This window comes from Aptenodytes forsteri, unplaced genomic scaffold, assembly GCF_000699145.1.
Source record: "Aptenodytes forsteri isolate BGI_AS27 unplaced genomic scaffold, ASM69914v1 Scaffold93, whole genome shotgun sequence".
Lineage (NCBI taxonomy): Eukaryota > Metazoa > Chordata > Aves > Sphenisciformes > Spheniscidae > Aptenodytes > Aptenodytes forsteri.
Window position 1 is genome coordinate 6,968,201 of NW_008794665.1, and position 12,274 is coordinate 6,980,474.

At 40.5% G+C, this 12,274-nt stretch overlaps 1 protein-coding gene across 1 annotated transcript in view; it reads left to right on the forward strand.

The window, feature by feature from the left end:
* Nucleotides 1-4,835, forward strand: part of NPNT (nephronectin) — a 69,090-nt gene extending 64,255 nt beyond the window's left edge. Inside the window, exons 15-16 of the mRNA XM_019470555.1 lie at nt 1,100-1,356; nt 4,003-4,835. Coding sequence (XP_019326100.1) covers nt 1,100-1,356; nt 4,003-4,098 — 353 coding nt within the window. The 3' untranslated portion in view covers nt 4,099-4,835. The remainder of the gene's footprint in view (nt 1-1,099; nt 1,357-4,002) is intronic.
* Nucleotides 4,836-12,274: the final 7,439 nt, after the last annotated feature.

A 12,274-nucleotide genomic window follows, 5' to 3' on the forward strand; every position in this document is an offset into this window, starting at 1 on the left:
AAAAAAAAAAAAATGTGATCTCATTAAAAAAGATTCTTAGGGTCCAGAGTAAGATAATTTTTTTTTTAATTTTTGGTTTTTAAAAGTGAACCCTCCTCCCTTTGGTAATTTCAAATTGTAAAGTTACCATCCACCTTGCAAAAGTTTTAATGAAAAGTACAAAGAAAAAAATACAGGTGTCTGTTTTCTCCAAGATGTGAAGTCTCATTTATTGTAGTTTTGAGTGCCTATGTGAAAGGGTGCGTGGGACTTACGGAAGTATATGCCTTTTTTTTTTTTCTTCTTCTTTTTTTAGGTTTAATGGATGTTGTCATACCTGAGATCCTCTACTTTTCACGTTCTAGGTGTTTTTATGAAGGCACCTTTTCTTCACATATGATCAGAGATGATGATAGGGTTTTGAATTAAGTATGTATGTTCACTGACAACTTGCTACTGTTAGAGAAGACTTCAGGGAGTGTATCAAGTTCCCAGCCATTTGGAAGTCATTACTGTTTCTAGCTTCCTGTATCTAATCCAGATTAAGACTTTAAATTACGGCTAAATAAAAAGGCTATCCGTGTTTGCAAATGGATACACTTTGAGACTTGACTTAACCTGTTAACACAGTTCCCAAACAAAAGGAAAGGGACAGAACCGTAGCTAAACTACATGATAACATTTATGCTGGCCTTCTCATTCACCTATCCAATAGCAAAAAACTGCGGCTTATAAGGTGCATAAATGTAGATAGTAGCTTTAATGTCACTGTGGGTTTAAAATCATGAAGTCAACAAAGGGTTGTCAGAAATGGAGGAATACATGAAACTTTCATTTTTAAAAGAGGTATTATTTGCTTTGTAAAAAGAAATTAGATGGGCAAGACCTAACCTGGGACTAATGTAAACAGAAGACCAGCACTGTAAATCTCACTCTGCAGGAGGCAGACGCATCAGTTCTGGTTCACGTTCCAGCGGCTGTATGCCTTATTTAAGACTCACCGGACCTTATGGAGCCCTTTTTTATTTTTTGATTTTTTAATGACTCTTGTGCATTTGGTCCTGCAACAGACTAGAATTTAAAAAAAAAACAACAAAACTAACTGCTTTTTCTTTTACAGGGGGACAGTATCTTACTATCTCTGACCCCAAAGGCAAAGAAGGAAGAGTAGCGCATCTTATCCTGCCGTTGGGTCACATGGCTCAGGCCGGTGACTTGTGCCTGTCATTTAGGCATAAGGTGCCTGGACTGCATTCTGGTGCCCTCCAAGTCTTTGTAAGGAAAAATGGTGCTCACGGACCAGCCGTTTGGGGAAGAAATGGTGGCCATGGCTGGAGACAGACACACATAACTTTACGAGGACTAGGCATCAAGAGTGTGAGTACCGACGCGTGTGCTGCCTTCCGTTTTTTTGCCTGAGAAGCTGAAGACACTTAGATGGTATAGCACTGGACTGTTTGTCTTCTGGGTCCAATTTCAGCCTGTGTTTTACTTCTTTGTTCCCTGCCAACGGAATCACATTAAGGATAAGAGAGCCGTCGTGGATTTTGTCCAATTAGTTTTTTGCAAAAAAAGAAAACAAACACCTACAGCAATAGACACATAGGAAACTGCAAAATAGCCTGTACTGAGCTACCTCGTAGAGCCTGTTTTCAGGGAATCACCATGTAGGAAAGAGCAGTCTGATGAACAGTGGCGTACGTACATGGATTTCCAAAAAGCCCGTATCAAGATTCCTCATGAACAATGCTTTAAATAATACAGTGCCATAAAATAGGAAGAATCATCCCCTGTGGATTAATAACTGGCTAAACCAGGGCAAAGACACTGAAAATAAGTCATTTTTTATAATGTAGGGTCATTACATGTGCAATCTCACATGGTTTTATGCTCTTCAACATACTTGCAGCTGATCTGGACAAGGAGGTAAATGATGACCTAACTACGCCAATAACGCAAAATGGTTTAGCGCAATCAAAAGAAGCTGTCTGAAGTGCCATGGAGAATCTTCTAATACCTGGAAATCTTAGAAACATTGGGTGATAAACTGATATATCAAAAGCTCAGTATTTTTCTTCAACCCCTGCTTAGCTTTGAAGGTAGTTGCTATTTCAGATCTGAAGAAGAGGCTTGGGTGCTTCAGGGCCTGTTTTGCTCTGACTTGTATCAGGTGGTCTAAAAAAAGCTCACACATCATAATGTTTATAGTGGGAGCAGGCTACAACACACACAGTATATGGTTCTAAAATTAATATTAAGGCTATAATTACTGCAGTTAATTCTCTGAAAACTTTACCTCAGCAGAAGTAACAAAGACGCCTGACCTCCTGTTAGCTGTAAATGAATACCAGGCTAAGAATGTGGAAGTTTATAGCAGGTGAACAATATATTTGCCCCATTCTTACCCTTTTCTGCCAAGTTTAACACTTCTCGCAATCCTCAGGTCTGTCTCACCTTATGGGGCAGTTCATTAAATAAGTGTGTATTACTAACATACTGTCTGGCAGAAAAGCAAATGAGTTTTAGAGATGGCAAACAAGACCAGCAGCTCCCCTTTGCGCTATCCCCTGCCCCTCCTGACCACCTCAGCAGCAGCTGTCAGCGTGGCTCGCCAACTGTAACCCATCGCTTGGTCCACAGACCAGAGCTGCCTCACGGCACCTTACAGAACGGTCGAGCTTGGGATCTTTTCCAGCCAGCATGGGGAGCCTGGGCTGCTGACCTGAGCCACTGTGACATTTATTCCAAGGATCAGGGAATGAGAGAAAACTCTAGGTAAGCAGGGAAGGCCTCTGCCACAGAGAAATCAGGAAGAAACCAGGTAGCTTTATTTTCTAGCTAATTAATTAAAAACCAAAAGCAACTAAACACTAGTGATTTTAGGGGGGCCTACTGGAAACCTGAGGAGAATATGAATGGAGACCAGAATCCTTCATCACACTTTCCTTTGAATTAGCTCTGTGTAAATTATTTCTAAAGCACACTCAAAATCACTAATTTCTAAAAAAATAATTCATTTATTCAACAGTTGAATAAAAAATAATTTTAAATTCTTTTATTTCTAAAAAAATAATTCAGTATATTCAACACAGAGTTTATCTGACCTCCTCTGTTCCTACTCTTTATTTGAAAGCATGCTTTCAGCAAGCATCTGAATTATTTTTAACTACACAGCTGAATTTCTGATCTATGAATCTGTATTAACTCTTTCCAGCTCAGTGAAAACAGCAGACTCTTACAAAGTTTTGCTGTAGGCTTCGAATAATTTTTAAGCCATGGTCAAAAACACTGGCTGTGTTAAACAGTTCAGGCTTCTGAATCTACAGCAGTAGCGCAGGTGAGCAATACTGATTTATGGGAAGTATTTCTTAAAGTCAGCTGGCCATTCTGTACATTATCTCTGATTTATGCTCCGGTCCTTCTAGTCAAGCTTTATATTTGTTGAATGTCTCCTACTCAGGCTAAATCTGGACTGCCAATGATCTGCTTAACTCCATGCCCAAAGTTCTGCTGCCATTTTTCGAGGAGCCAGCGCTTCTGTAGATTACCATGAGTCTGCAGGAGCCAGAACGTGTTCAATACAAGATGGGTGTTTCTAGTTCCCATAACTAAGGCAGCTGCAAGGTGCTTTAGCAATGGAAAGCTCCTCTATTAGACAACATTTTTCAGAATACAGAGGATTTTATGTGTTTGCCATGAGGGACAATGAAAACAGTGCAGAGATGATACGTGGAAAGCGCCCGAGATTCTCTTATGTGGAAGTTCATCTCACCTCAGCAGATGGTGCAGCTGGAGCAACTCTGTCCTGAACTGCTGGTTATTCACAAAGATCCTGCCAAAGTGAAGAAGGGAGAGGGTCAGAAATGGAAAAACCAACCATAGTTCTGAGCAGAATAAATAGGCTTTTGCGAGTCGGTTATGAGTGCCTGAGCTTTCTTACGCTTTTGCTTTCTTACTGTTGAGACCTCTCTCAACCAAAGCTTCTTTATTTTTGCACTCAAATTGTTCTGTTTCTCTTCCCAGGTTATATTCAAAGGGGAGAAAGGGAAAGGAAGAACTGGGGATATTGGACTAGATGACGTGATCTTGAGGAGAGGACGCTGCTCTGAAGAGCATTAGCAAAGACAATGGACCAGCACAGTCATCTCCTCTAGCCCTTCTCGTGCTATTCCTACCAAGCTTTGAAACGGAACTGCACAAAAAAGAAGAAAAAGTTGGAGAGTGACAACTTCCTAGTGGTCTGCTAAGTGCAATCTCACCGAAACTTCACTTAAAACCATGGAGAGCACCTCCCAGGATTCAGGAACTCCAGTCCCGTGCTGGTTGTTTCTATTAATCCTTACCCCTAGTTCATATTTCGTATGTGATAACTTTATCCCCTGTTAAGCCTGGTGAGTGCTCACACAAAGAGCACTTGTGAAAAAGGGAGAAGTAATTACAAATGGTGGCAAAAGAAAGCTCCAGCTCAGAAAGTTTTAGTGTTAACTGATATTCATTATCTTCCCATAGTGCTACTCTTTCATTGATTAGATTTGATAGACAGTGGGATTGATCTAGCTTCAGAGTCACCTCAAGATTAGCAGAAGCCTGGACCTGAACTTTGGCTTACTGCCGTTGACCTTTGAAGAAGGGTTTGCTTCATATTAAATAGCATTTATTTTGGTGTTGCATCTGTATTAACAAAAAGCAGTTATATAGAGTAGGCACTGCATCCTGTAATATTGCTACTGCTGTTTTGTGTATATGTGTATGGTTATTAACATATTTATGTTTTTAATATTTACAGACTCTAGCTGCAAGGCAATTGGCAGCTGTGCTTTCTTATTGTACAAGACAGGAGCTCAGCATATTCTTTGATCCCGCTGGTCGTGCCAATAGATAAGTTACCAAAGTCAGTTAATGGTGCTCATTGAAAAATGCTGGTGCAGTTTTTCGTGTTAACTGATTCATTATCTTCCCATAGTGCTACTCTTTCATTGATTAGATTTGATAGACAGTGGGATTGATCTAGCTTCAGAGTCACCTCAAGATTAGCAGAAGCCTGGACCTGAACTTTGGCTTACTGCCGTTGACCTTTGAAGAAGGGTTTGCTTCATATTAAATAGCATTTATTTTGGTGTTGCATCTGTATTAACAAAAAGCAGTTATATAGAGTAGGCACTGCATCCTGTAATATTGCTACTGCTGTTTTGTGTATATGTGTATGGTTATTAACATATTTATGTTTTTAATATTTACAGACTCTAGCTGCAAGGCAATTGGCAGCTGTGCTTTCTTATTGTACAAGACAGGAGCTCAGCATATTCTTTGATCCCGCTGGTCGTGCCAATAGATAAGTTACCAAAGTCAGTTAATGGTGCTCATTGAAAAATGCTGGTGCAGTTTTTCATGCCATAATGTGCTGAAGGCAAAAGACCCAACCCTTACCTGATAGAAACTGGCATCCGATAATGCTGTGCAAGTTTGCATTTCGCTCAGGAGCAAGCCCTAAAGGGCTCTCGATCCTGCAAGAAGCTCCTGGTTCAGTTGAAGACCGAGCAGCCTGGAGAAGATAACTTGCATCTTGTAAGATTGAGCCCATTGACACCGCCAGGAATGTTCCCTGCCCACAGGTGGTGCGAGCCCACGCATAAGCCAAAAGGGCAGCTGCATTAATGCTGTATGAACAATTCAGACCCTGAAATGCCTCGAGTCATCTTTGTCAAATGCCCATATTCCATCCAACTCTTCTGTATAGAATAAACATTTTATTCTTTAGAACTAGAACAACTACTAGCTCTAGCTGGAACTCAATATTTATCAGAACTTTGGACTAATTTTTTAGTTATGGATCATGCGCATGGTGTGCAGTTTCCCAGGGAATTCTTCTGTTTGGTTTGGGATTTTTTTAAATGAGGAATATCAATCATCATCATCCTTGCTGCTAACAATTCTAAATTTGACAAAGTAATTGAAACATTTAAGAAAATGACAAAAGATTGATAAAGTGTTGTTAGTGGCGCAGCCTTAAAGCTTCAAAAATGTATATATAGAAGAATTAGGTCTCGGCTCTTTCAAATACTGAAATGCAATGTAAAATAAATGTCAGCTTCATAACATGTTATAAAACCATCATTAAAAAAAATTCACGTTAAGCCTTGCACAAAGCCCACAGAGACAAAATTGCAAGACTATGAGAGGTCGTATTCCAAACCCCTGTTTCTGACAAAGTTCTGTTCTGAAACCGTTTTTCCAATTTGGCCCCTAGGACAAACCACAGTCTGTATAGCAGAAGTTTATTTGACCAAACAGATAGTCTCCTGCAAAACTGTCTCAAGAAACATTTTGAAAAGGAAAGAAACAATGCATTTGTAAACATTTTTAAACTATTTCGTTTCAAATATGATCATGATCTTTTTCTCTTACGTTACTTTGTAATATGTCAGAATATTTGTGAATAGTTGAAATACCTTGTCCTTACTTTGAAGTAATCAGTAAAGGAAGCTGTTATTTGCTACTAATTGGAAATCTTGTTTTCATTCCTGGATTGGAAGTCTTATTTTTATTGCAGTGAAATGCACCAAAAGATGACAATTCGACCAAAGTGAAGTAGCCCTTGCTACCAGATTTAAAAATAAAAGTACATTTCACTGTAATATGACATAGAGCGTTGTATGTATTATTCAAAAGGAAGAATGACCATTTCCAACCTAGCTTTTTTTAAGAACAGTTTCACAGGTAATTGAAGAGCTTCTGCAATAATACAAAATGTCCATTTTAAAAGCGGCAGCAGCTGCCATCGTTCCACACACTGCTGAACCTGCACAAACTGTGACATTCTTTGGCGTCTAACAAGATTAACACATTTTGGTCTGGTTCACGTACAGTGAATGAAGATGGTCTTCACCACATATTAACCACACCTTTCTGAGATTGAGACTCCCTGGTTAAAATAGAAAATCTATCTCCTAGCTAGGCACGACTGAAAGTTTTTTGCCCCTTTACAAATGGCCCTTAGAACCCAGAACTTGAATGAATTCAGACGGTAAGCAGAAATAAGTACTCAGGTGACACAAGGAGGATTTGGGGTCTCTGTGTCTTACGAATGCATTTCATCGTTACAATCAAACAAGTTACACCGTAAAGCCTTGTTAACAACTGAAGTCGCAGTGGACATTGGGACAGTCTTTGCGAGTCTGGCTCCGAAGGGCCTGCTCTGGCTGTCAGTCACTCACCTCTGCAGCTGGTTGTGCCGTGACGCTGTACGTGTCACCTTCTCTCAGTGGTTCCGAAGAGACGAGGCGAGGTCGGTCAGTGGTTCTGTTGTGATGATCCTTCTCCAGCTCTTGCCGCGCCTGCCCTTTCAGGCAGCTCCACACAGCCACGCGCCTCAGCCAGGAGGGAGCTGGTACTGCCATTTTCATGTGAGCCTCAAGCAAGAGAGGCGGCTGTGGCATGAGGTCTTCCTATGAAGTAGGTTATAACTGCCCTTCCTGCTTGGGGTTTAACAAGTGGGTAACTGTGCCAAAAGAAATTCCTGCTTAAGTGTCTTAGGGAAGCAGAAGAAATTGCACTAAATTAACATGAAAACATTTAGCCAATGTACTGTATAACCTCTTGCCAGCTTATAATTTAATGTTTTAAAAAGACAAGTGAAGCCTTTTTCCCCAAAAAGGATTGAAAATAAGGATTCTTCATAAATTACAGGTACCGTGACCAGTGGCAGTGTGCATTTACTGCATTTACTGCTGACATCGAAGTGAGTCCAAAAAAAAGGGACTGGTACAGGATTTTGTTTCCAGGTTCCATTCTATACAGTCACCTCACCTCTCACCAGAGCCACGTCGTTAAGTCACTAGTGAGTGCTTTCAATAAACCCCATTCCTTCTGGGGAAAAGCTTCCCTGGGTTTCCTTCAATAAATTACCCTAGACTTGGAGGTCAAAACATTGGTTTTAATACAGTTGGAGATCACAATAACCACCCTAATAAGAGTCAGATTAGTCACGAGAAGACAAGCCTGAGCAGAAGAATGCCAGGTCTCTCTCTATACGCCCTATTATAGGTTGTTCCTCCCTGCAAATGAGACACAGTAAGTGTCTCAAAGACTGCTAAAATCAGACTTTGGATCTAGCTTTGCGTTGTGACAGTCACCTTGAAATCTGTTCACTCTGCGTTTAAAGACAGACAGACAAGCTAAGCTATAGCTGTCTGTCTTCAAAATTTTAATTGTGAATATTTGTTAGAAAGATAGAGTCATTAATTGTCAACTGAGGCCCAGTTAAATCCTATGCAATTTTTATTTATATAGATCTATATCTCAAACACCAAATTATCAAAGTTTTCCTGGTAGGTAGAACGCTTTCTTACCTGCTGTTTTATCCCCATGTCCTGTAGTCACACAAGGTTTTACGACTTCAGATTTTCCACACCAATTTAAAAAAAAAAAAAAAAAAAAAAAAAAAAAAAAAAAAAAAAAAAAAAAAAAAAAAAAAAAAAAAAAAAAAAAAAAAAAAAAAAAAAAAAAAAAAAAAAAAAAAAAAAAAAAAAAAAAAAAAAAAAAAAAAAAAAAAAAAAAAAAAAAAAAAAAAAAAAAAAAAAAAAAAAAAAAAAAAAAAAAAAAAAAAAAAAAAAAAAAAAAAAAAAAAAAAAAAAAAAAAAAAAAAAAAAAAAAAAAAAAAAAAAAAAAAAAAAAAAAAAAAAAAAAAAAAAAAAAAAAAAAAAAAAAAAAAAAAAAAAAAAAAAAAAAAAAAAAAAAAAAAAAAAAAAAAAAAAAAAAAAAAAAAAAAAAAAAAAAAAAAAAAAAAAAAAAAAAAAAAAAAAAAAAAAAAAAAAAAAAAAAAAAAAAAAAAAAAAAAAAAAAAAAAAAAAAAAAAAAAAAAAAAAAAAAAAAAAAAAAAAAAAAAAAAAAAAAAAAAAAAAAAAAAAAAAAAAAAAAAAAAAAAAAAAAAAGATGAGCAATGCATTGGTGTAAACCTGCATCTTTAGAAAGAAAGAATAGCCGTTATGGTGGTAACTTCCAGTGGTGGTTTGAAAGAACACAGAAACCTCCTCGTGCTTTGGAAGTTAATACATTCTCAGAGCACACCTACTGCTTCAAACTGACCTCGCCATAAGCGAGGAAATGCTTTATTTGGTTGAGAGGAAGATGCCAACGGACTGAAGGTCTTCAGAGGACACAAAGACACCTTTAACAGCACAGACTGAAGCACCTGTAGGGTTCAGACACCAGCTCCGGGTAGGTTTTCAGGCTTACAAGTTCAAAACGAATCAAATCACATTCTAGCTGCTCTGCTCTTACCAATTCTCCTTGCGCACTCGTATGACCTCTTCCGAGCCCAAACCCTGTTCCTTTGCTTTGAAACAAATTGTCCTCTAGACAGGGCTCTTGCTGGTTGCTTTGGGCTGAGATAGCCTACTTTTTTAAAAACAAATGGTTTATTTTTTTACTTACCTCTCCTCTTAAACTTGACAAACAGCCTGGGTAACATTACTGAGATCAGGATAGCAGTTTCTTTTCATAGCAAATAACCCAATTACTGGATCTGAGCGCTCACTGGACTGTTCATGTTAGGTTGCCTTTTTTCTCCTAAGAAATCTCTAATTTAACTCCCGAGAGCCAGATGGGATATCATGCTTGATACACGTCAAAAGTATAGATCTATCCCTCGTTTTCTTAATAACATGTCAAACAATGAAGCAAAGCGGACCTGAATTTTCTAGATAAAGACAGAAATAATTCCCTGCTCTATGGATCAGGCACTCCCCATCATTATTTTTCCTCACATTGCTTCCCAATAGCTGTTAAGAATCAACTAATTCTTTCTTTACTCTGAGTAATATTTAACCTCATTCTGTAGTACATGGGCAGATTTTTGCCACTTTACTGTTTTCCTGGAATCCAGCTATTAAAGGACTCCCCAAGACCCAGGAACAAGGCTCTGTTGCCGTCAGACCACTCTTCTGCAGGTATCACAGACACCACGTCCCCAGAGCAAAAGGGACATCTCTACAGCATCTCGGTACTCTGTGTACCAGAAACATATTTAATTGCATGTACATACTGTATATGCATAATTGCATGTACCGTGTGCGTGTGTGTGCGCACACGCATGCGTATTGCGCCCAGTAGGCTGAGGCCAGTATTAAGTGAGCAAATAAGCCAAGTATTTATCTAGCACACAGAATAAGGACGCCCCTCTCTGTGATACAGCCAAGTCCTGCCTTCCTCTGACCACAAGATAATACAGCACTTTTCCAGTAATTTTTGTTAACCACCCACTTTATGACCTTTTACCTTCTGTTCAGGCCAGGAATAGTCCTCTTTCACACTCTTCTCCCAGGTTTTTCCTCGTCACGCATTTCAACAGCCCATGCTCTCATTTCAGACTCTCATCCAGAATCCTTTTGATTGATTTTGATCCCGAGTTTGGCAAACACCTGGAAAGACAAGGTAAATCATGTACTCAGAGAATGATTTCACTGCATTTGCATGCAACACCAGTGCTAGAGTTGGGGATTGCCACTTACATGGGATTTCAGGGAGACACCATCGCTGCTCTGATACCTCTGGTGCCCCAGCAGAAGAGGGGGGACCACATCACCTCTTTCCTTGCCTTTTGCCCCTGACCCCCCTTTAGGTCAAAAACTCAGAAATGGACTCACCAGATTTTTCCCCTGTGAGGATGGTCCAAGACAGAATTCCCCTCTGTATGAAGCAGGATTACTGCGGCATGCATACGCTCCGGTTCAGTACCTGTGGCTTCTTACTGCAAACAACAACAAAAAGCCTTTCAAAGAAAATTGGTTTTGAAACAACGAAAGGACTGGATGTGTATCTTAGCGAGTGTCCATCTTTCTCCTCTTCAAGGAAGCTGGTAATGTTAGGCTTCCATAGACAATGCAAAACCTCTCGGGTCTGGCGGCATAATCACAGAATACTCCACTTGGTTTACAAAAGATTCTTCTTTCAAAATGGCTCAGTTTGTAATAATATTGACTTAATTAAGTCTTTATGAACTCCACAGAGGCCACCGCTTTATCAGTCAATTAAACAGGCCTGGGACTGTCCTCTGGCCCTGAGGTTACATAGCACATAATACCTGTATCCATACTATTAAATCTATATCCGCGCATCCATACTATTAAATCCCCTTCTCCCCAGTGGGGTGTCGATGTGCAGTCTATCTGTGGACAGCTGACCCCGGGGGTGAGCTGACTGCCAGCCATGCCAGGAGCTGTTTGGAGCAGAGCTGGCTGGTGAGGGCTGACGCCGTGCCAGCGCTCGCTGGGAGAGCTGGAGCCTGCGGGGCTCAATGGCACTGCAGGTCCCGACTGCCCAGGATGGCACCCGCAGAAACAGCCCCGAACCCACCCAGCCACAGCCCCATCTCACAAGTCCTAATTTAAGACATGAGAGGTGTGCCCTGCGTACTGTAGGCAGGTGGAGAGAAGGCTCTCTGAGGACACAGCAGTGTGACGTGAACAGTAAAACACATCCCTTCCTCCAGAAATGCTCTGCCAACCCCCTGACGCAAACGCACACTGTTTGCCTGTCAGTTTGCGCAGCTGGTCTGCTTTTAGCGTGGCCGCTTTGCAAAAAGTACTTTGCAGACCTTCATATCCAGCAGAACCAGCAAACAAGAAACCAGTCATCAAAAGCCAGAGCTAGGGCGGGTGGCATCAAAGCAAGAGGAGTGAGCACAGGGGAGGGGGAGAGGTTGCTGTCCCCCACTGCCCCACGCACTACCTCTTTCTACACAGACACCACCAATGCTGAGCTGCAGCTGTGGGACAGTCTTGCAAAATCCCCTATGAATAAAACCCCAAGGATGTTCGCTCATATCCACCACCCCCACACCAAGGTTCGGTCCCTAGCAAGGGTTGTGACTGGTGTCCTCAGACATGATCACACCTTCTTGTACCCCTGGGAAAAAACACTGACCGTGGCTACAACCCCCAGGTCCTGCAAGCTGGTGATATCAACAGGGGGACAGACAGCTGTGATTCTTGGCTGTACCTCTAAGCTGCTCTTGGCCCACGCAGCAGTCTGACGTGGGAGGAGAAGGAAGAGTTGCCCTTGGTCCCCCTCCTGCTGCAGCCCTCGAATGGCGCCTTGCCAGTCTTCCCCCTTACGGCATGTTCCCCATCCACAGAGGAAGCACAAAGGGAAGCCCCACAGACACTCCCCCTGGAAAAGCTGCACAGTTCACTCCTAAACCACATTTTCCTCCGATCCTGCATCTCAGGTTTTCACTCAGCTGCTCCACAGCGGTTCTGCCAAAAAAAAAAAAAAAAAAAAAAAAACACTGCCATTT